The sequence below is a fragment of the Suncus etruscus genome, chromosome 1 (genome assembly GCF_024139225.1).
Source record: "Suncus etruscus isolate mSunEtr1 chromosome 1, mSunEtr1.pri.cur, whole genome shotgun sequence".
Lineage (NCBI taxonomy): Eukaryota > Metazoa > Chordata > Mammalia > Eulipotyphla > Soricidae > Suncus > Suncus etruscus.
Genome location: NC_064848.1, coordinates 77,337,024 through 77,361,808, shown reverse-complemented (window position 1 = coordinate 77,361,808; position 24,785 = coordinate 77,337,024). Strand labels below are relative to the sequence as shown.

The 24,785-nt window shown below is 41.4% G+C and overlaps 2 protein-coding genes across 4 annotated transcripts in view; one reads left to right on the top strand and one right to left on the bottom strand.

Moving 5' to 3' along the window:
• SLC44A1 (solute carrier family 44 member 1) overlaps window positions 1-24,785 on the bottom strand; it is a 226,376-nt gene that overhangs the window by 195,147 nt on the left and 6,444 nt on the right. The gene's annotated exons all lie outside the window — the stretch shown is intronic.
• Window positions 6,699-7,181, top strand: LOC126012657 (60S ribosomal protein L23a-like). The gene has a single exon (XM_049776124.1). It carries the CDS (start codon window positions 6,699-6,701, stop codon window positions 7,179-7,181), a length of 483 nt encoding a protein of 160 aa, XP_049632081.1.

Below are 24,785 nucleotides of genomic sequence, written 5' to 3'. Positions count from 1 at the left end.
AGAAGACTGTATGCCTTGCAAGCACTGAGCTCCACAGTTAGACTCTGGCACAGTAAAAAAAAAATTACTTTAACATTTTCATTTGTAGGCCCAGCACAAAGAGATTTACTTGGAATCTTTTCCTAAATCAACAATCCCCAAACTACTAAGAAGAGGAAAAGTCAGAACTGTTAACTAATTTTCCCAAGGTTCTCTGGCTACTCATTGGTGGCAAAAGAACTTGAACATCATTCTCAAAGTTCCCAAGTCCAATCTCTGAATCCTTTGCAAACTTTGATCTTCTGTTAATCAAGAATCAGAACAATTGCTAATTTCTGGTACCATTCATAACTCCTTTAGCTAGAAATGAGTCTCTTCTATGAAACTATGTGACTATTCAGTTACTTTTTATAGCTCTCATTTAATTCTACCTTGTATGAAGGCAACATATATTTGTTTTATATAACTAATTGGATTCATATATTGAGACAAGAAGCAACTATGTCTTTCTCAACCAGTACCCATTATAATACCATAGAGTCTATGAAAGAAGATCATGTCAAAGAAAATCAAGATTTTTAGTCTGCTCTGATTCACACGGAAGGTTTAAATTAGATGTACAAATCCTAACTTTATTACAGAGAAGCTACTACCTGCCCCAGGGAAAACTCACTTAACCAATATGTTCTTAATTTCTCACCCATAACAACTGAGACTAATATAAGCAAAATTCACAGCACTATACTTCACAAACACTTGAAAATTATGTATTGCTATTATGAGATTCAATAATATGCTATTAAAAATGGAACATAAGAACTGTTTTTCATTGACAGACCTTATCTCTAAATTTGGAAACGGTCAATATTTCTATAGGTAGATGACATAATACACACTTAAGTAATAATATCCTATAATAGAATGTGATGTGTTCAGAGGCAGGAACAAATGGTGTGAACTAAAACAGCATTCTTCAACCTTGTTATACCTATCCTGTATATGGGACCATTGCCAGGAAGTAGTAGATCAGTGATTTTTCAATCTTTTGATATCTGTGCTGGTTCACAAATGTCTGGCTGAGGTCAAATAGACTCAAGAGAAAGGCTGTCTGAAAGGATGAACTGTCAGCTGGTTTCTCAAGGCAGAATGTAGACTCCACACAGGGATTAGATCCTAAGATAAGACATTTAATAAATGGCTGGAGTAGAGGCACAGCAGTAGAAAAAAGAAAAGGTGAATGAGTCTCCAATTCTTACTTAGTGAATCATAACTGTGAGCAGAGTCCAGAGGAAAATTTTGAACCTAATGCTGATATAAAAGATAGATCTTTGGGGCTGGAGAAGTAGTACAGCAGATAAGGCACACACCTTGCACCCAGGTTCAACCCCAGGTATCCCACATGGTCCCTGCACATGGCCAGAAGTGGTTACTGAGAGCAGAGCTGGGAGTAAGTCCAAGATAGAACCAGTATGTCCCACTACCACCCCCCCCAAAAAAAGATACACAGCTAAACAGATGAAAAGGGGGGAGAAGTCTCATATTGCTTTTAGGAAATCATCCAATAAAATGAGAATTAGTAGTTTATCTAGTGAATGCATAAATAAAAGTTTGCTATAGTCAGCATAAGCAAATCTTACTAAGATATATATATATAAAGTGAATAAAGCTAAAATACTATATATAGTATATATATTCATTTTCTATATATATGTATATATATATATATATAGTATTGTAGCTTTATTCACTATTCTTTAGCATCAATGTCAGTATTCCTCCCATACACTGTCCTTCAGCATTGTGAAAGGAAACTGAATGCATCAGAAAACAATAACTTTTAGAGTATTCATAGTCATGCACAAGTGGCTGTGGTGTAAAGAAGACAAAAGGGCTGAGAGCTCTGTACAAGTTAAAATTTCTGTTTGATATCTAAAGAAGATGAGAGGTAGAAAATGTAACTCCCCATTACTATCTAAAACAAAAAATTTAGACACAGTTTGTGGAAGAAAAAGCAAGCCTCAGAGTCATTTTAAAGTAATGCCACACTGGTTAATGAACTATGATATTGATACCTATAGTGGTATGAATGATCACGACTCTGTGACACCAGGTAAAGAATCACAGTATACAAAATGGAACCATTTTTTAGCAATAGACTTCCATCTTCAAGACTCCTATTGCTTAAATGAAATTCACTCCGTTGCAATTTGACACAAATCATCCACCATGAAATGGTATGAGAGTCCAGCACCCTGCATTTACATATGAGGTTTTCAAATCAGCAGGCACCTGGTTCCATCAGAACTGGGAAACCAAAGGAATAGCCTCAATGACAAATGATTAATGAATGTGAAATACAGTCCACTCATCTCCATAATCCATATTTAACACTTAGGAAGCACACACCACCTCAAATTCATCCATAATCCAAGAAATAAATCTGGGTTAATTCTTTTAAAAAAAATTGAACCAAAATGATCAGGTAAAGAGAAATATTTGGGGTTTTTGTGTATTTGGGTTTGCGTGTTAAGAGACTGAACCTAGGGGCCGGAGCCATAGCACAGCGATAGGAGGTTTGCCTTGCACGCGGCCAACCCCTAACAGACTCCGGTTCAATTCCTGGGATCTCATATGGTCCCCCGAGCCTGCCAGGTGCGACTTCTGAGCACAAATCCAAAACCACAAATAAAGAAAATGGAATAAAAGAGAATCAAAAGAATTGACTATACCTCTAGTTTAGAAGTTTCCTTTCTGAGCACACTTCAATAAAACTGATAAAATAGTATCATACAGATAGAAGAGGTTTAGACATATTTTGGAAAAATGCAAAATAACTTACTAAACGCATTTCACAACTCCACCAAACTGATAGTGGGGGAGGGGGACACAGAGTGATAGTACAGTAGGTAGGGTGCTTGCCTTGAATGTAGCTAATCTGGGTTCAATCTTTTGCACCCCAAATGGTCCTGTGAGGCCACTAGGAGTGACCCTTGAGTGCAAAGTCAGGAGTAACCCCTGAGTACCACCGGTGTGACTCCCCCCAAAAAAAAAACTGTAATAGGATTTAAAATAGTTGGAACTAGGAAGCAGGCAGATAAGGATAGAACTGGTCACTCTAATTCTAAAACTAATTTCTGAACCAACAGGAAGAAAAGCCAGGAAGCAAATCAAGTACACCATAAATCCTCCCAAGCCCCGAGTAATTAGTGGCACAAGAATCAGTTAAGGGTCTCCTTAAAAACCAGGCCCACTTTCTACTCAGAACCTGAGTTACAAACAGAGACACAATATGAAAACAACAGAGTTAAGTGAAAATTTACTTATTACCTTCATCCACTAGGAGTGGATCTCAGATGGCTCAAAGGGTTGAGTGTTGTGCATGGTATGCACAGAGCCCTGGCACTGCAGAACCCCACCACCACTAAGCACCATATGATGCACATCTGAGAAGAACCCCCCCACCGGAAAAGAACAACAACAACAACAAAAAATTCTGAGTCAAAATCCTAACCCAGTATTCCTTCTCCATTTATCCCCCAGAACTATGGCAGTAGGACCAATACTCTAGACTCTTAGACTATTTTTTGGGGGGGGGGGGCACACCCGGCGGTGCTCAGGGGTTACTCCTGGCTGGCTGCTCAGAAATAACTCCTGGCAGGCACGGGGACCATATGGGACATGGGGATTCGAACCAACCACCTTTGGTCCTGGATCGGCTGCTTGCAAGGCAAACGCCGCTGTGCTATCTCTCCGGGCCCGACTCAGACTTTTTTGGGAAAATCTGAACCATCATTTTCTAATACTGGAAACCAGCCAACAAGACACCTTCCAGAGAACACTACAATCAACAATCCAATCCAAATGTTTCCTAACAACCTTTTAGAGTCCCATAAGTTACTGAATTTATTCAATGGTTACAAGATTCATTGGCAATTTCAGTAGACAGTATAAAAGGAAAAAATGATGCAGATACTTGGAAGTGAATGTTTAAGAACACACACAGAGGCCAAAAGATAATACAGAGGTTAAGTCACTTGCCTTAAACATACCAGGTTTGATTCCCAACACCTCATGTTGTCCCCTACCTCGAACCCCTCCAGGAATAACATCTTGAGCTTAGAATCAAGAATAATCCTGAGAACAGAAAGGTGTGGGCTCCCCACCCCTCCCAAATGTTTGAACATGAACTACAAGGAAGATGCCAACAGGTACAAGAGACAACACACTAAGTTTAACAGATATTGAGGGCCAGGGAGAGAGTTCAAAGGACTGATCTATGCCTGGCGTGCACAGGTCCCCAAGTTTTATCTCTAATACTGCCTGGTCTCCTATGCAGTGAGGCACAGTGGTGCCCAGCACTACTATGAAGACGCTAAAATATGAACAAAATAAATAATCAAGTGTTATATTGGCAATGGGCTTCAAGAGGTACCCTAGAAAAAGCTATCCTTTATGGTGTACCTTGTTCTAAGGAAAAAACATATTTTAAATTCTGCCAGAAGGACTGGAGCTCTAGTGAACATTTTTCATGGAGGAGTATTAGATTATATTCTGTTTTACTCAAAACAAAGATCATCCCTGGTTCCTTTGTATCTGTTTGTTTACAACTTTGTTTTACCCAAAAACAGAGATTGTCTTAATGTAAACCTGTAGGGCAGGCTCAGGATAGCATGAGCTATCTGTCCCTACTCCTCCACTTGGGGGTGGTCTCTGTATTCAAAAATGACAGTTCTAGTAGGTAGCTGACTCTTGGTACGAGGCAGAAGACTGCAAGACTATACACACGTTTCACCCTCAACCTGGTTTGGATTATTTCATGCGTGACCCTGATTCAGACTCATTCACCCCAGTGTTGGAGATAAAGCACATGGGATGACTTTACAGAGGAGGCCCAGCACTGCATGGCACCCCAAACAAAGATCTGGGAGGAACATTCAAACACCAACAAACAATCTACAAAAAATAGTTTCCAATCTAGAATTCTACATCTAAATATACAGAATTAAAAACTAGCAAGGTATCAAAAAAATCTTCATGTATATTTTCTTAGGAAGTCACTTAAAGAGACATTCTAGAAAACCAAAGGAATAAAACAAGAAAGAAAACACCAGGATAGAAATAGTGATTAAAAAAAAAAAAAAATCAAAGGCTGGGGCTGGAGAGATAGCATGGAGGTAAGGTGTTTGCCTTGCGTGCAGAGGGATGGTGGCTCGAATCCCGGCATCCCATATGGTCCCCAGAGCCTGCCAGGAGCAATTTCTGAGCAGAGAGCCAGGAGTAAACCCTGAGCACTGCCGGGTGTGACCCAAAAACCAAAAAATAAATAAATAAATAAATAAATAAATAAATAAATAAATGAATGAATGAATAAATAAATAAAATAATCAAAGGCTTAAGGAAGACTCATATATTAGAATAATCAATGGAATCTGACAGTTCTTTTCTAATTGATCTAGTTTTCACACAAGCCAAAATAAGATCCCAGCAGAATTTTTTTGTAGACATTGATGAGTTACTTCTGAAATTATGTACAAGGATTCCCCAATCACTGCAAGTTCTGAGCAGCTCCACATCTTTGGGCCCTAACACTGACCTACTAAAGTCACTGGCTGTGTATCACTGGGAGTGTGAGTTCTGGGCCCCTTGAGAATTGCTTGGAAGGCCTTAAAATAAAATTAAAATTTAGCAAAGTATATACAAGGAACATCAAAGAAACTACAATAGTCAAAGTATATTTGAAAAAAAGAAAAACATTAGAAGGCTCCCTGGTTTCAGTGCTTATAAAAACAATAAAGCTGGGGCTGGGGAGATAACACAGGATAGGGCGTTTGCTTTGCACAGAACCAATTCAGGATGGACAGTGATTTGAATCTCGGTATCCCATATGGTCCCCGAGCCTGCCAGGAGCGATTTCTGAGCAGAGCCAGGAGTTACCCCTGAGAACTGCCGGGTGTGATCATCCACCCAAACTAAACAAAATAAATAAAAAAAAAAAAAAGACAAAGCTATTATAATCAAGACCATGTAATATTTACATTAGAGCATAGGTCAGTGAGAAAGAAGAGACAGAAGTAAAATAGACCCACATGTCATTGGTTTTTAAAAACAGGTACAAGATAACTCAATGGAAAAATATAATCCTTTTCATGAAATGTATCAGAATAATTCCATAACCATATACAACATAAAGATTCAACCTACTTCAAACCTTACATAAAAATTAACTTGAGGGCCCGGAGAGATAGCACAGCGGTGTTTGCCTTGCAAGCAGCCGACCCAGGACCAAAGGTGGTTGATTCGAATCCTGATGTCCCATATGGTCCCCCGTGCCTGCCAGGAGTTATTTCTGAGCAGACAGCCAGGAGTAACCCCTGAGCACTGCCGGGTGTGGCCCAAAAAAACAAAAACAACAACAACAACAACAAAATTAACTTGAAAGAGATCACAAACTTTTGTACAAAATAAAAGTACAAATATAAATAGAAGGAAAAAATATTTGAGACCTTGGATTAAGCAGAGTTCTTTTTTTTTAAGCAGAGTTCTTTAATATATACCTAAGCACAATCATGAATGAAAGGACTGATATAGTTAACTTGATCAAAGTTTAAATATTCTGGCTCAATAAAAATAAAGTTTAAATATTCTTTGAAAGGCATTAAAAGAATGAGAATAAAATAATAATCATGTAAGAAAATAATTGCAAATCCCTTTCTACGAAGATGGTGCCGAAGGCCAAGAAGGAAGCTCCTGCACCTCCCAAAGCTGAAGCCAAAGCTAAAGCTTTGAAGGCTAAGAAAGCTGTCCTGAAAGGTGTTCACAGCCACGAAAAGAAGAAGATCCGAACATCACCCACCTTCCGAAGACCCAAAACTCTGAGGCTGCGAAGGCAACCCAAATATCCTCGGAAGAGTGCCCCTAGAAGAAACAAGCTTGACCATTATGCCATCATCAAATTCCCTCTGACCACTGAGTCGGCCATGAAAAAGATAGAAGATAACAACACACTCGTGTCCATTGTGGATGTCAAAGCCAACAAACACCAGATTAAACAGGCTGTGAAGAAGCTCTATGACATTGATATGGCCAAGGTCAACACCCTGATTAGACCTGATGGAGAGAAGAAAGCATATGTTCAGCTGGCTCCTGACTATGATGCCTTGGATGTTGCCAATAAGATTGGGATCATCAGTCCAGCTGGCTAATCCAAAATACAAATTATCCCCCCCCCCAAAAAAAAAGAAAAAGAAATTGCAAATCACATAATTGACAAGGATTTATATCCAGAATACATAATACACTCACAGAACTAAACAATAACCAAATCCAGGATAAAAGTATTAAGTGAACTGAACACTGTACCAAGACACATATGCAGATGTTAATAAGTAAACAGATTCTAAGATAGTCATCATCATTGGTCTTTAGGGAAATGCAACCTCATTGGTCTTCAGGGAAATGCAACAAAACCATAATAAGAGGTGCTAGAGAGACAGTCCAATGGGTAAGGTTCTTGCCTTGCTGCAGCTGACCTGGTTTTGATCCCTGAAACCCCACGTGGATCTCTGAGCCTACCAAGAATATTTTTTTTCTTTTTTTGGGGGGGGGGGTTACACCTGGCATCACTCAGGGGCTACTCCTGGCTATGTGCTCAGAAATCACTCCTGGCAGGCATGGGGGACCATATGGGATGCCAGGACAAACCACGGTCTGTCCTAAATGGGCTGCTTGCAAGGCAAATGCCCTACCGCTGTGCTATCACTCTGGCCCCAGGAATGAATCTTGAGCGTAGAAACAGGAGGAATCTCTGAGCAGAGTAGGTAGTGTTCCACTTCCTCCCACCTAAACCCCTCAAAACATAAACTGGAGCTACAATTTAAAAAATAAACTGGAGCTGTGGGACATGGTTCAGTAGCAGAGTCATCTGCCTTGCAATCATGAGGCTATGAGTTCAATCTCTGGCCCCACCCCCACATGCTGGGCACCATCCTAAAGGCACTACCACTGGAGTTACCAACACTACCATGATGTGTGTGATCTTTGGAACATGGTAGCCAAGTGTGTGAGAGGCCTAGGCATCAAATCTACAAAGGGGAAAAGGGAGAAATTTTTAAATAAGAAAATCTGGGGGGGCCGGGAAGGTGGCGCTAGAGGTAAGGTGTCTGCCTTGAAAGTGCTAGCATAGGACGGACCGCGGTTCGATCCCCCGGTGTCCCATATGGTCCCCCCAAGCCAGGAGCGACTTCTGAGCGCATAGCCAGGAGTAACACCTGAGCATCAAACGGGTGTGACCCAAAAACCAGAAAAAAAAAAAAAAAAAGAAAATCTGGGCCAGGCAATAATGCAAAGGTATCAAGTGCATGCTTTGCATGGTATAGGCCTAAATTCTGAGTACAACCAGAAGTGACCCCAAACACTGAACTGGGTGCAGTCTCAGCTCACCACCAGGTAGAACATCCCCACCATAATAGTACATTAATGATAATTTTTAGCAAAGATATGAAGCAATTGAAATTTACTCCCATGGGAAATGCAAAATAATAGACACTTTGAAAAACTGGCTCTTGCTTGTAAACTTGGCACTCGTAAGTAGTTACCCAAGAGATAATGAAAAGGCACAATCACGCAAGCCCTCCATGTAAATGTTTATAGCAGTTTTATGAATATTCACTCCAAACTGAAAACAACCCAAATGCCCTTCAACTGCTGAAGAGAAACAAACTGTGGCATATTGGCACAATTTAAAGTTACTGGTGATAAAAAGGAACAAACGTGGTACATGCAACAACATGGGTGAGTCTTAAGCAAATTTTACTGAGGCAAAGAAACCAAATTTAAAAGGCAACAACACTGTCTGATACCATACATATAACATTCGGGAAACAGCAATGTAACAGTGACAAAAAATAAAACCATGGTTTGTGGATGAAGTGATGGAAATGTAACTTCCAAGTGACATATGCGGAAATTTTTAGAGATTGTTTTGTATCTTTATGGTGGTGGTATCACACCTTCTGCATCTACCAAAGCTCATGAAAACAATGCAACATGTAAGTTTTACTGCACATAAAACTAAAACTGAAGTTTTGAGGGATTATCCCCAGCAGCTCTTAGGATCAAGTGTTTGTGGGCAAGTAAGGCCATATATATTTATTTAAACATATTTTTTTTTTTTTGGCGTTTTGGGCCACACCCAGTGACGCTCAGGGGTTACTCCTGGCTATGCTCTCAGAAATCACTCCTGGCTTTGGGGGACCTTATGGGATGCAGGAGATCAAACCCAGGTCCATCCTAGGTCAGCCGCATGCAAAGCAAATGCCCTACTGCTATGCTATGGTTCTGGCCCCATTATTTAAACGTAATTTTTTGGCGGGCCACACCCAGTGGCACTCAGGAGTTACTCTTGGCTATGTACTCAGAAATTGCTCCTGGCTTGGGGGGATCATTTGGGGAACCAGGGAGTCGAACTGCAGTCCGTCCTAGGTTAACATGTGCAAGGCAAATGCCTTGCTGCTTGTGCCACACTCCGGCCCCTAAACATAATTTTACATTGTTTGTTTGTTTTTTTAACTGAATCACTGTGAGGTAGTTAAAAAGTTGCTGATGGTTGTTTCATAGAATATTCAACACTCATCCCTTCATTTCCCACCACCAGTGTCACCAACTTCCCACCTGTTCATTCCTCAACCCCCTCTGTGGCAGATACTTTTTTTCTTGTTCAATATAAATCTTTTTTATGTTTGTTTTGTTATTGTTGTTGCTCTTGTTCTCGTGTTTTGGAGCCACACCATGCAGTGCTCAGGGAATACCCTTGAATCATCTGTGCTTAGAGATCACACCTGGTAGTGCTGATGAGATCATATGAAGTGCTGAAGATCAAACCAGCAGGGGATACTGTGCTGGGCAAGCACCTTAAGCCCTGACCTATCGTTCCAGCCCAAAAATGAATCTTATAGAAGTCCATAGGATCCCAGTCATCAGTACTCCAGCATGAGAAAAGACTAAGAAAAAGACAAGAGATATGGCTCAGTCCTAGAGCACATACCTAGTACTGCAAGTTCAAACTCAGACACTACTTCACATGGCTGACTGAGACCCTCAGCAATACTGTCTGTGTGATCCCCAGTGGCACAAGGGTTTAACAATTGGTACGCCAGAACTAAGTGTGTGTGAGCTCTTGACACAGCTATGTGCTTACCAGACATCATCACAACAGGGGCCAGGACTATGATTCAATACTACAGCCCTTGCTTTATGTGTGCGAAGACCATGGTTTTATACCTGATACTGTGGTGAGGATAAATTCATCAATCAATTTAAAAAATTTTAGATGAAAATCTAGAGCCAGATAGCATGGAAGATAAGATGCTTGCACTGCCTTCTACTTAGCCCAGTTCAAAAGCCCAGCACCATCTTGAGCCGGAGAGATAGCACAGCGGTAGTTTGCCTGGCAGGCAGTCGATCCAGGATGGACCTTGGTTCGAATCCCAGCATCCCAGATGGTCTCCCATGCCTGCCAGGAGCGATTTTTGAGCACAGAGCCAGGAGTAACTCCTGAACGCCACCAAATGTGGACCAAAAAACAAAAACAAAAAAAAAGTCCAGCACCACATATGGTCCCTTTAGGACAATCATCAGGAATAGCTCTCGAGAAACCCAACGTGTGTCAAAAACAAAACAGAAACAACCAAGAAAAAAACAAAATATGTTAAGTCCATGCCATTGGAAAAAAATACAGTAAAATAAAGACTAAGGAAATCCCCAGATCTTGGAAATGAGATCCCAGATTAAGAGCTTTGAAGAACTGAAGGTCTACAGGGAGAGATTCATTAATTGAAACTGAAAGGCTATCTCAGATGACAGAGCTGACTTAAAGAAATTCACTCACTGCGGAAAGGATTTAGAAGCCAATCAGTCACTGGTACTTAGAAAACTAGGTAAACAGCCAAACAAGACAGCTCATATCTCCAAGGGCAACAAAAGATTGTGTGGGGGGAATGTGAAGACACGACTCAGCTTTAAAAAGAGGTAAAAAGGGGCCCAGAGAGATAGCACAGCGGTGTTTGCCTTGCAAGCAGCCGATCCAGGACCAAAGGAGGTTGTTTCGAATCCCGGTATCCCACGTGGTACCCGGTGCCTGCCAGGAGTTGTTTCTGAGCAGACAGCCAGGAGTAACCCCTGAGCAACGCTGGGTGTGGCCCTCCCCCCCCCCAAAAAAAAGGAGGAAAAAAGCATTTACACAGTTTTGTAAAAAAAAAAAAAAAAAAAAAAAAAACAATAAAAAAAAACCAACTATGCTATGTCTATAACAGACAGATAAAAGGAGCTGCATAAGAAAAACGGGCAAAGAATGGTGCTGGAGGGCAGGGTTCAACAGGCTGGTGCACATGCATTGAACATAAGAGGCTCAAGTTTGATCTCTGGCACTTCATGATCCCCCTGAGCACAAAGCTAGGAATAATCCCTGAGCACTGTCAAGTGTGACCCCAGTACCAAAAAACAGGAAAAGAAATAATGTTATAAAGAGAGCTCAACCAGGGCTTCCCCTGGGCCACATGCCTGGGCAAGCCAGCAAGGTGGGTCCCTTGGAGGAGCTTATGGGTTACCCTAGGCTTTCCCCACTCCCAAGCCAGCTCCCTTGGAGGAGCTTAACTGGGGGTGGCTGATAGTTGCTCGGCTGTACTAAGGCAGTCACTGGTAATTTCATACCAGTCTACATGTTCCAAATGCCCAATATATATTAATAGTACTCCATATCCTTAAGATATATTTTTATGTACGCAGAATGTCCATTTTGTATTCTGCTCTTTATCACACCCCTACAAAACTCATTTTTACTCTTTAACTCTCTCACCCCGAACCATCATTACCCCACACTTACCCTTTTTAACTTCAGTACTACACCATCCAAAATCACAGACCAATGTGGTGCACTGGATTTAACAACCACCCAACTATTTCAAAAGCATAAAACAGACAAGTATACCCTTTGAATTTTTTATATCTATTTTCTTTGACAGCTATATCTCTTACTAAATATTCTCTTATATAGTGACGATTTCCCCTACTTTTTATCTTTTCTTCTCTTTGTGAAATGATCAATAAGGAATTTGGTGAAAGATTCCCTCAGTTTATCGCTTATGTATGAACCAAGTCACGGTGATTGTTGGACTTGTTCTTGCAGCCCCCATATGTACCAATAATGCCACGTGGCATTATTGCTTGCATAAGCACATTAAAATGGGGAAATTCTATACATACAAATAAGTTCTTATCTAATAGAGATGGGAACACACAAAATTTGTAGTGCAATTGGACCATACACACTGAACATTGACATAATGACCTGGCGCAGGCCTCAGAAGAATGGGCATTCTCCATTCACCCCTGAACTAGGGAAGCCACCTACAAAACATCCAACATTGTCTATAACATCACCTGGAAGCAATCCTCTACCAGGGAAGACCCTACCGCTGCTTTGAATTCGACCTACTCAAAAGAGACTTCCCTTAACACTGAGAAGACTTAACAACAATAATGTCCTACTTACTGGACAGGGCTCTCTGCATTGCCCTTTAATTGTGAGGTGAAACTAGAAGATGCTCGACACCAGTCTAACTTCAATGTAGGATATGCAGATTCCAGGATCTTTAGCCAATAACAGAGACCGTTTGAAAAAAAAAAAAAAAACTGTATTGGCACTACAGACAAGGACTTGGATTAGACAAACTATTTTGCCAGAGCCTAGAGCAGGTCTTATGCCAGGAAACTTCAGGGGTAGGATCTCCTTGTATTTAGGCCAAAGCTTTTCCTTTCCATGTCCCCATATTTTAGTTGGCCTATGCTAACAATAATTGCCACTCGAACACAGTTTTTACTTTGCTCCTTTGACTCTAAACCTTAAAAAAAAAAAAAAAAAAAAAAAACCTACTTAAACTTTTGAGGTTAACATAAATTAATATGCATATGCATGAAATGTAAAAAATACTATGCCTTCAATATTTTAGGAGTTACACAAATATCATGGCTTTTAAATTGCTTTGTGTACCACTAAGAAATGTAATAATGTACATCTGGAGACTTGAGGGACAAAGTAATTGTACATGGGTTCTGTTTTATTTCTTCTTAATGTTCCTTGACTGTAAGTTCAAAAGTAAGGTGTCAGCAACGGGATTTCTTCTGAGAACTCTGTTTATTGGTGATTGTCCTTCCACGGTAACTTTACCTTTGTCCTCTTTCTTTGCATTATTGTTCTCATAATTAAAAATAAAAATAAAAATAAAAGGAGCTCAATCTTTAGCTTCCACAATGATGGCTTAAAAGTTAATGTCGGGGCTGGAGAGATAGCATGGAGGTAAAGCGTTTGCCTTTCATGCAAGAGGTCATCGGTTTGAATCCCAGCGTCCCATATGGTCCCCTGTGCCTGCCAGGAGCAACTTCTGAGCATGGAGCCAGGAGTAACCCCTGAGCACTGCCGGGTGTGACCCAAAAACCACAAAAAAAAAAAAAAAAAAAAAAAGTTAATGTCAAGGGGCTGGAGTTAAGTACATAGTGGGTAAGATGTTTGCCTTGCATGTGGCTGACTGGGGTTCAATCCCCCGCATCCCATATGGTCCCCAAGCCTGCCAGAGTAATTTCTGAGCACAGAGCCAGGACTAATCCCTGAGTACCGCAGGGTGTGACACCCCCTCCCCCGCCCTACCAAAATAAGTTAATGCCAAAAGCTAGGAGGTAGCAGAAATACGGAAGGGGGGAAATAAAACATTTAGTAAAAAGGTTTGTGGGTTAGAGCATCCCTAAGATCATGGTGTAAGAAAGCAAAACTCTCTTGGTGGGCGTGGCGTTACCATGATGCATTGCATGAAAGCCAAGCCATTAACAGTATCATAAATCAGTGCCTCAAAATTTTAAAAATACATATTTAAAGGCCAGAGATGTAATACAGTAAATGAGGTGCCTACCTGGCATTCTCAACAACCCAAAGAGTCCTTCAGCAGATAGTCAGAAATGGCCTGTGTATGTATATCCAGGAGTGGCCCAAAAGATACTGCCTCCATCCCAACCCCCCAAAAAAACAAAACTTAAGTGACTGACATCAGAGCAGCAGAAAATAGGAGAAAAGCTTTAAAAAAAAACTGGGGTGGGCCCAGAGAGATAGCACAGTGGCGTTTGCCTTGCAAGCAGCCGATCCAGGACCAAAGGTGGTTGGTTGGAATCCCGGTGTCCCATATGGTCCCCCGTGCCTGCCAGGAGCTATTTCTGAGCAGATAGCCAGGAGTAACCCCTGAGCACCGCCGGGTGTGGAGCAAAAACCAAACCAAACCAAAACAAAACAAAACTGGGGATTAGACAGATAGTACAATAGGTAAGGCACACACACAGCTCACCTGAGTTGGGTCCCTCTTCAGAACACAATATGGTCCCTGGTGTAATGCCAGGAGTGATCCCATAGTGCAGGACCAGGCTGCTGAGCACAGGAGGGCATGGCCCCAAAACAAACAACAAGAAACAAGAAAATATGTACATGTAAAACTTGGATTAAGAATCAAAAGTTTGGGGCCAGAGAGATAGCATAAAGGTAGTGCATTTGCCTTGCATGCAGAAGGATGGTGGTTCGAATCCCACATCCCATATGGTCCCCTGAACCTGCCAGGAACGATTTCTGAGCATAGAGCCAGGAGCAATCCCTGAGTGCCGCTGGGTGTAACTCCCCCCAAAAAATAAATTAAATAATCGAAAGTTTACCTCCAGCCCCTCCCACCTTTGATCCTGCTCAGACTGGCCCCAGATCATCAAGAGGTTCAAGGGGTTGGTAAAGAAAACAAAAATAATGAGGTCCAAGAAATGTGCCTGAATTTATGTTTTTTGGGGGCTTAGAAGTGTGGTTGAGTCATGGCGGGGGTGGGGGCCCATTGTACCTTGCCCCTCTCTGTGCCCTGAGTCCCCCGTCCTGTGACAGAATAAAGATCCAGTTCATTTGAAAAAAAAAAAAAGAAAGTTTAAAGCTTGGATTAGAAATTTAAATAAACCAAAGTATAAGGCTGGGGAAGGGGTCCACAACAGTAGGGTATCTGGAATCAGGACATTTTGAAATGGCTTATAAACTATGTTGTTAGTTGCATATACTTGTGTAATAGACACACATCGGACAATAATTAAAGGCTAATTGCAGACATTTATTCTATCTGGCTAATGGGGGTGTGTGCATAATCAGGAACAATAACAAAAGCAGGTACCGGATACGATATGCAAAAAGAAGATAGTTCTTTTCTGATTTGAGGATCACGCCAGGTACTCACGAGATTACTACTGGCATGCTGGGGGCAAAGATGGAGCAGGTAGTATTCAGCTCAAACCCAGCATTCCTAATTAGGCAAAATATGTGCCTCAAGCCTTTGAGTCATCTCCCCAGCCCAGAACTGCTCTCTGAAAGCAACTGTCTTGGGAAGTTGTGAACTCTGCTAATAATGGAGGCAGTTAAACAGAACCTCACCAAAATCTACTTAACAGACATGATAGAAAATGTTTGGCTACCTTGAGTGGTTTAGACTTCTTAAGCTCCTCCCTTGTGTTGGAGTCTATAAAAGATTGCCAAGAAATAATCTCCTTTGAGTGGAACCCATTCTAAAGCAGAACTAGAAACACTGGCAAACAGCTTAGGCCCTTTCTGAGAGTGGGTCCTCCTCCTCCAGTCCGCCTCAACCTCCTTTAGTTGTTTGCTTTTTTTTTTTTTTCCTTTCAAGCACCTTAAATAGATGTACATTTGATTGCAAATCATTGAAAATACTTTTGGAAGCAGATGAGGCATAAATACTTAAAAGAGTAGATGAGAAAATGCATATGTGAGTGGGAACAAGCAAGAAGCTAAGCAAAATGGTCTCAAGGAGGGAAGAATCGATCCTCTCTGGTGTCCCAAAGAAACAGACAGTACTTGTCTTGCATGTAGCCACCCCAGCTTAAATCCCTGACAACTACATATGATTGCCCCTAAAGGCCACCAGAACTCATTCCCGAGTAGAGTCAGGAATAGCCATTGAAAACATCTGAATGTTTCTCCCTTTTTCCCCCTCAAAAAATAAAAATAAAAAGAATTCATGATGGGCCCTTTGGTTCTATGAAAGAACATTAAATAGGTACCAAGAGCCTGTTAAGTATAAGACCCTGAGGCCATGATAGCATTCAGGGTGGGCATGCAGAGACTGCACTTGGTCAGAATACACACAGAGGCAGCTGGAGAGTAACCAGTTATTCGTGAATAAAACAATACTTCAGAGTCCCAGGGGTCCTCAAACTTTTAAACAGGGGGCCAGTTCACTATCCTTCAGACTGCTGGAGGGCCAGATTATAGTAAAAACAAAAATTATGAACAAATTTCTATGCACACTGCATATATCTTATTTAGAAGTGAGGAAACAAAATGGGAATAAATACAATATGTGGCCCGCGGGCCGTAGTTTGAAGACCCCTGGCTTCAGACTGTTGTTTTGGAAGTTTCTAGAACAGGAACTGGAAAAATATCACAGTGATAGGGCGTTTACCATGCAAGCAGCTGGGGTTCAACTCCCAGCATCCCATATGGTCCCCGGAGCCTGCCAGGAGTGCTTTCTGAGCTCAGAGCTAGAAGTAATCCCTGAGCACCGCCAGGTGTGGCCAAAAACCAAAGCCAGGGCCAGAGCAATAGCAGTGGTAGGGCATTTGCGTTGCATGTGGCCAACTCCGAATGAACCTGGATTCGATTCCTAGCATCCCACATGGTCCCCTGAGTCTGCCAGGAGCTATTTCTGAGCACAGAGCTAGGAGTAACCCCTGAGCGCCACCAGGTATGGCCCCAAAACCAAAATAAGTGTGTGTGTGTTTTTTTTTAAAGTTTCTACACATTATACTACAAAAGAACAAAAGCCACACTTAAGTTTTTAAATGCTGATCATTTTCAACAAGATCACAAAATATCAAATAAAAAATACATTATAGGGTTTCCTACCCTCACTATATAACTGCCTCAAGAATGCACAGCTTGCCTGTGGGCCTCTGAAGCTTTAATTTTCTACCCAAGGGCAGTAGTTTTTCTATCACTCTACACTAAAATACGTTCATATCTACAGATACCATAAATTCATCCTCAAGTTTACCAAACTCCATCTTCAGTTAAATATAGGGGTGGCTGCTACTTCAAAATAATGTCTATACTCCTTTAGGGCACTTTTCAAATTTCTATTAGTCTTAAAACTAGCTTATAATCTAGCAGGAAATTATCAGCATATTACACACTGTAAACCAGAGTTTACCCTTGGCCATTCAAGAAATGCAAATTCCTTACAACTCTGCTGAAGTCATTACACTCTGTAGACAGAATAGGAATCAGAGAGCTCAAGAAGCTGAGGACATGCTTTATAAGGGAAAAACCTGGGTTTTGTCTCCAGCAACATATGGTCTCTGAGCACTGCTGAGAACTGTAACTAACCCTGGCCCTCAAGTGCCACGAGGTGTAGCCTCCCCCATCCCCCTCAAAAAAAAAGAAAACTGAATTGGTCTAGAAGGCAAATCTCATTCCTGAATCAATCAGAACGTAGAACTATAAGCAGCTTGCCAGTCAGTAATTGGCTGAATTCAAGCAAAGCATGTAGCTGACCTCATTTAATCTCCATTCTAAGCTTTTGTTTTGGGGTCACACTATCCTGGATCTGTGCTCAGGAAAACATATAAGGGTGTTGGAAATTGAAGTCAGGTGAGCAGTATGAAAGGCAAGTGCCCTACCCATTATACTATCTATCTCTCCAGTCTTTTTTTCCTTTGCTTTTTGTACCGCACCCAAAAGTTTGGGGGTTTTTTGCTTTGTTTTTGGCTCAGGATACCAAAAGGTGCCAGGAATCAAGCCCAGGCTGACTCCAGCATGCAAAGCAGGAGTTAAACCCCTTAAACCGTCTGGGCCTGTTATCTGATCTGCTCAATCCATCCTGCCCCACTTCCTTTCCCTGGAATATTACAAAGGCCAGGGGAAGCAGACACTTCTGATTCTGGTGCTCACCAGAGGTCACACTCCTTCATCTGCCACCGCTTGTCTGGTGGGAAATAAGTAGAGGATCACAAAGATCAGAACAGCTGTGATCATGCTACGCCATGTGGGTGCTACTGGGGACTCAACTCTTAGCTTTATGCATGCAAAATAGATGTTTCAACCACTGAGCTATCTCCTAGCACCAAATCAGGAGCAAGCTTTATGCAGTCTACTTCACACATATATTTATGGGATACCTGGTGGTGAGACCAGCAGCACTTGGGGGAGGGGCACCAGTCACACCTAGCAGAATTTTTTGGGGGGGGCAATGCAGTGTGAGATATCAAGCACAGGACCTTTGCTTTACCACTTGAGTGATCGCCATAGCTCCTTCTTTCAACAGTCTTTATTAGAGGGGGGACTTTATGCAGGGAGAGGGGAGAACACTGGGCAGTAATTAGGGGCCGATCCTTGAAGTGCTCAGGAAACCTGTGATGAAACTGGACCTCCTATATGCAAATACGTACTGAGCCCTTTGGGCTATCAAACCCCATTCTCTACTCTTGTGTTCATCCCTGGAATAAACAGGGTTCGTTTCTGCAATACCACTTTCACTATTGCACTCACAGTTGGAACAAAATATGGAAACTCTAGGGCTTGGCCTACCCTGCTCCCGGGCAGGTGCAAAGAAGCTGAGCCAACGGCACTTTTATCATACTCCCCTGTGCCATGGACCGGTACAAAAAGGTAATGTAGCCAGACAGGCAGATGTCAGAAAGAGAAGCCAAAGCTGATTGATCTATGGACCAGAACTGACCACATAGCCCCCATTAGTGTTGACAAGGTCTTAAAGGTGTCCAGCTTATGAGATGCTCCTCCCCCTCCCTGAACTGGCCCCTATTGATGTCTCCACCGAGGCTTCATTATAATGTAGCAATGCATGCTAGCAAGGTCAGGTTCAAACCACCTGAATTAACTGAAATTATTGTGGATAGTGTCCAAAGTTTAATTTTCAGGTTCATTCCTATTCCTCTCCACTGACCAGCTATTTGTCTGAATAGTAATTTGGAGAAGCAGCTTTATCATCATAGATAAAAATTGTATGACACCCCCCCTACATTTATTCAATACAACTACTGAAGATCTATTATTTGTTTAGCTCATATTACCCCATCTTTGTCCTCAATTCTTTGTCCCACAAAATAAAAACAGCACTTTATCAGTGGGTCCCATCTCCTAAGGGCCATTTGGAGTGCTAAGTGTGAATTCTAACTGTCCCCTCTCTGAGTCTTTGGAGCAGAGCAAGAGGAGAAAAAAAAAGAAGAAAACCTCAAAGCACAGATGGCTAGGTCTGTCTCCTGCTGTGGGCCTCTTGGCCTTAAAACAATTCAGAATCTGAAGTTTGAAACTGAAAGGATCCTTCTGGAAAACCACTTACTTTCTCCAATTTCTTGAAGTTATCAAAATATTTAATCTGAGAGACAATTCACATCAATTGATTTAAACCAGGGGTCTCAAACAACATTTTGTGGCCCTGCCCTAGAGGAATCTTATTTTGTTTTGTTTTGTTTTAGTTGTTTGGGTCACACCCCCCAATGTTCAAGGCTTACTACTGAGTTTGCACTCAAGGATCACCCCGACTTTGCCTCCTGCGGCCCCCAGGAAAATTGAGTTTGAGGCCCCTGAACAGTACCATGACTAATGACTTGACATGTATTTACATTATTTTGCTAACCACTTGAGTTGATGTTTGTGGTATACCGAGTGCTTCCTACTTAAGATACCTAAGATGCCAGAATGACAGCATAGCAATAGTGTGTGCCTTGCACGCAGCCGACCAGGACAGGCCTGGGTTCAATCTGGCATCCCATATTGTCCCAAGCCTGCCAGGAGTAACCCCTGAGCAAACTGGGTGTGCCCCCCCAAAAAAGAAAAAGATACCTGATCAAGCAATATGATTTTACTTTTGGTTTTGGGGCCACACCTGGCAGTTCTCAGGAATTGTTCCTGGTGGGCTCCAGGTACCATATGATGTGCCGGATATCAAACCTGGATCCACAGCAAACACCCTCCTTGCTGTTGCTCCAGCCCCAAGATCTAGCAATATAGTTAATGCTACTACACTTCACTCACTTTTGTGCTCCTTTAGGAGAATAGTACTGAAAAAAATTATTTGTTTCTCAACATGTGTGCTGCAGATCAGTTCCTCAAAATATAATAATAAAAAAATTTAAGGATAAATCAAGGAAGTCCATAAGAGCAAAATTAAATCGGCTTCCTAGAAGTAATGCTGTATAATTCACATTTAAAAGTCTAATATAGGCCAGGAATATAGAGCAGTAGGAGAGGGCTAGTCTAAATAAGACCCCAGGTTCACAATCTCATGCACCACATAAAACACATACAGACAATGACACACAATGCAATGAGGGAATTAACTTCCAATTCTCTTCTAAGAGTATTGTTGTTTTGGGTTTTTTGTCGTTTTTCCAGGGGCTGCAAGGGGGGGGGGCTAGAAACCGAGTGATACTCCAGGAATCATGTAGTTCCTAGGATCAAACTTATTTCTTTTACTTGCATAGCAAATGCTCTAATCCTTTGAGCTATCTCTCCAGCCTCAATAAGGACCATGTTCTAATCTATTTAAATGTAATAGTCAGGACAGCAAGGTGCAGGAATTGTAGGAAATGCACAGGCTTTAAATAATTCCATTTTGGGGGGACCTTGGGTAGGCAATCTGAGTCTCAGTTTCCTCATCTACAAAATGGGGGTCACAGTGAATTTACTCCTATAACAGAGCCTGGAGAATAAAATGAAATTCATTAAATGAGAGCAGAAACTAAGAAATTAACCCAGGAAAACCCCCAATAGTACAGAGCTGTGACTATGCCTTATGTACATTCCCTAACTGTCTGCACTCAAATTTCACACTCTACCTCAGGGACATCACTCATCCTGAAAGCCTCTCCTTTAACTGCACGAAAACTGTCCTTTGAGATCTTCTGAGTCTTGTAACATGAAAAGAGCCTCTCAATTCAGGGCCACACAAAACTGTGTAGTCACACAGCTCTGAATATTTACATAGAATTTAATCTCCTCTCAATTCAGGGCCACAGAACTAAATTCAACTGCTTCACACTATCTCAACTCCTCAATCCTCAGGTGTCCTCCTCCTCTGTCTCACATCTCCAGGGGGCATCAGCAAAGTCTGTCCTATTTCAGCTCCACTAAGAAGAGCTGAATTCTCTTCCATGTCCCATGTAGCACACTGCTTGGTGAGTAAATGAACAGCTTCTTGGATGGTTCCTCTTTCCCTTTCTCCCACTTCAAAGCCAGCAACATTGCCAAATGAATCTTCCTTGAATCACCAGCAAACTCTTTGGTCCTACTTCCCCTTTAAATATTCATGCTCTCCCTTACAGGAAACACATCTTCTCTCTCCACACTGGTCAAGCTCTTCCAACACTGACACACAGCAAGCCACAGGCTTTCTTGTCAAGCTGCTGATTTCACGTCACTGCAGTCCACTCTTTCAGACCTGGTCTGATCAAGGGTCAGAGGTGATCAAAGTGAAAAGGAGATTCTCCAATCAGTCCATCCTTCCTTGGCTTCCCCATCCCTTGAACTAATGACTCACTCTAGCTTCTCATTCTTACTATTTATTTCACCCTTAGCACTCACCTCCCTGATGTCCTTTAAAACTATGCTTTGCAAAATGAATGGGGTGGGGAATTAATGAAAGAGGTAACAACTGAGACTTTTAGCTCATCAGTGGACTTGAAAAGCAGAATCACCAAGAATGATTCCTGAGTTTAGATACAGAAGTAACCCCTGAGCACTATCAGGTCTGACCAAAAAGAGCAAAACAAAACCAAAACTTAGTATTGCCTCTGGATAGTATATATAATCCTACTGGTGCAAAATAGTCTGCCTTTAATCTCTTTAGAACAGCAAGAGAACAGTCTTCTTACAAAGACAGAAGGCCATTTATCAACTAAGGATCATTCAGAGGTAGGCAGGATAGTGAGATAAATATACTACCCTAAATTCAATTGAATCTTATGTTAAGGGAAAAAAATTATACTGAAAATGTGGCGTTTAAATTCAATGAATTAATACCAAAATATCCACGCATATAGCTTTACTCTATTTTTCAATGAAGTGTCAATGTTTTAAATGTCTTTTCTTTTAAAATGACTTTTAAATACTTGTTAAAGTGTCCCAAGAGGGTCATTCCAACTTATTCAGCAAATCCATAAAGAAGTACAGTGGGTGTAAATTCTAAAATCAAAATCAACCAAATAACTCCAAATGAATAATTTTAAGGGCCAAATCCAGAAGAGCTCGGGAGCTACTCCCAAATCTATGCTCAGGTATTACTCCCAGCAGCTCAGGGAACTGCAGTGTCAGGGATAGGACTCAGGTAGGCAAAGCATACCCTCAGCCCAATGACCATCTCTCGAGACCTCCAGCAAAACAATTATGAACATACCTAGCAAACTTGAAATGAAAACAAAAATAGTACTTCGGAGTTTTCTTACTAAATACATATCTAAGTATTTGGTTCTGAGATACTGCAGAGAGCATCTAAATGGAGTAATAAAATACTTTGAGGGGAAGAGCTGAATACAGGAGTCTTATATTTGATTCTATGATTCTTTGCAGATATGTCCTATCCCTCCACCCCAAATTCTATTTACTCCCCTCAAAAAATAATTCCAGGGAACAAAGCGAGAGCACAATGGATAGGTAGTTGCCTTGCAAGTGGCTGACCCGGGTTCAATCCCTGGCATACCATATAGTTCCCCGAGTACACCAGGAGTAATTTCTGGGCACAGAGCCAGAAGTAACGCTGAACTTTGCTGGGTATGGCCCAAAACAACAACAACAACAACAAAAAAAATTAATTCCAAGTTATCAACCAAATGTTTTTCAATAAATATGTACTGAAAAATACAAATCTTTTTCAAACATCACATTTCCCACACCAACGACACACTGCATAAATTGAAAACAAAGTACTAAAAAGGAACAAACACTACTGCACCAGAAACTGTTACCACTGTGACAGTTAATTCCCACAATGTTTATTAAAGAAAACTTGAATGACTAAAGTTTTTCTCCAACACATGCTTGTTCTGTTCGACAAAAAGTCACATCTACTTGTACAAACAAATCAGTAATTGCTTATTCAATTGGCCCCTCTTGGGAGGGACTTTCCACCTTCTCCCCTCCAGTCTGGCCAGGTGACTGACCCTCCCTAACCACATTAGCTGTATTCACATCAGCCTTATGGCTTCAACAGACAAGAGGCTTCAGACTGCTGTTGAAAACTCTTTTGAAAATCTTCTAAAGTATCTGTTCTTTTCCCAAAAAATATGTGGTTTTTGCAAATCAGTGGCTATGGCAGGAGCTCATCCATACCCATTCATAAAGAAAAAAATAAACACTAAATAATTTGTTCATATACTGCTGGAGCACTTAACAGTAACTTGGTACCAATAAAACAGCAAAATGAATAGACAGTCCTTCTCTTCATTAGCTCAATCTAGACCAGGATCAACAGATGTCTTCTGTGACGAGCCACAGAGTAAATATTTTGGGGTCACAGTTCTCCATCACAACTCATTCCTCAGTTCTGATACTGTAGTTAGCATTGACAATGTACAAGCAAATCCTGACCCAATAAAGTTTGTGACAATAAATTCAAATTTCATGCAAGTTTTGTGAAATAAATTTCTTATACAGTAGTATTTTATTTTCAGAATTATTTTAAAAATATATACATACTATCTTTCGCATTCTTGGCTCATCCAAAAATAACCAATCAGATATGAATCACAGTTTGTCACTCTTGATTTAGAGATTAGATTAGCTGTATAAATTATTTGTTTACTGCCTTAAACACTCAAAGGCAATATACATAAGGGGGTGTAGCCATTTAATGAGACCTGGCCTACTCTAAAGTACAAGGAAGGCTTTCCCACAGAGGGAACTTTTAAGTTGAAACTGAAAAAGAATAAGTAGTTCCCAGGAAGGGGGAAAAAAAAAAAAGACATCTAGGCAAATCCATCATGGTCTGGTAAAAACCTTTAAAGGTGGAATATAATCAACAAGAATCTATGAGGCTGGGTCCAGGGAGATAATTCAAAAAGCTAGTATGAATATATATAAAGGCACGCACGCACAGACACACACATATTTGGTTTTTGGGCCACACTCAAAAACCTGAGCACCTGCTCAGAGGTTACTCCTGGCTCTACGATCAGAAATCACTCCTGGCAGGCTCAAGGGACCACATGGGATCCTGGGGATCAAACCTGTTTCATCCGGGTTCACAGCATGCAAGGCAAACACCCTGCTGCTGTGCTATCACTCCAGCCCCTGGTGTGAATAGATTGTGTTGTGGTGGCCCCTAGTTCAATTCTTGACATTGTATGATCCCTCACACTCACACACACTTCACACTCCACCAAAGCAACCCTAAAATCTAGCTGTGAGCAGTCCCTAAGCACTAGTGGGTATTGCCCCCCCCCAATAAAAAGAACTTATTGGAGCCAGCGCATTACTACAGCAGGTAGCACACTTGTCTTGCTTACAAATGACTAGGGTTGAACCTGGTACCCCATACAGCCTCCTGAATCCTGCCAGAACTAATTCCTGAGTGAACAGTAAATCCTCATGTATGGGGGGCATGGCCCCCCAAACTAAAGACGAACTCACACAGGTCAGAGATTCCACTCTTATCTCTAAGACTATTGAAAAACCATTACAGTTTTAAGTAGGAGAGGGACACAGTAAACTTTGGATTTTA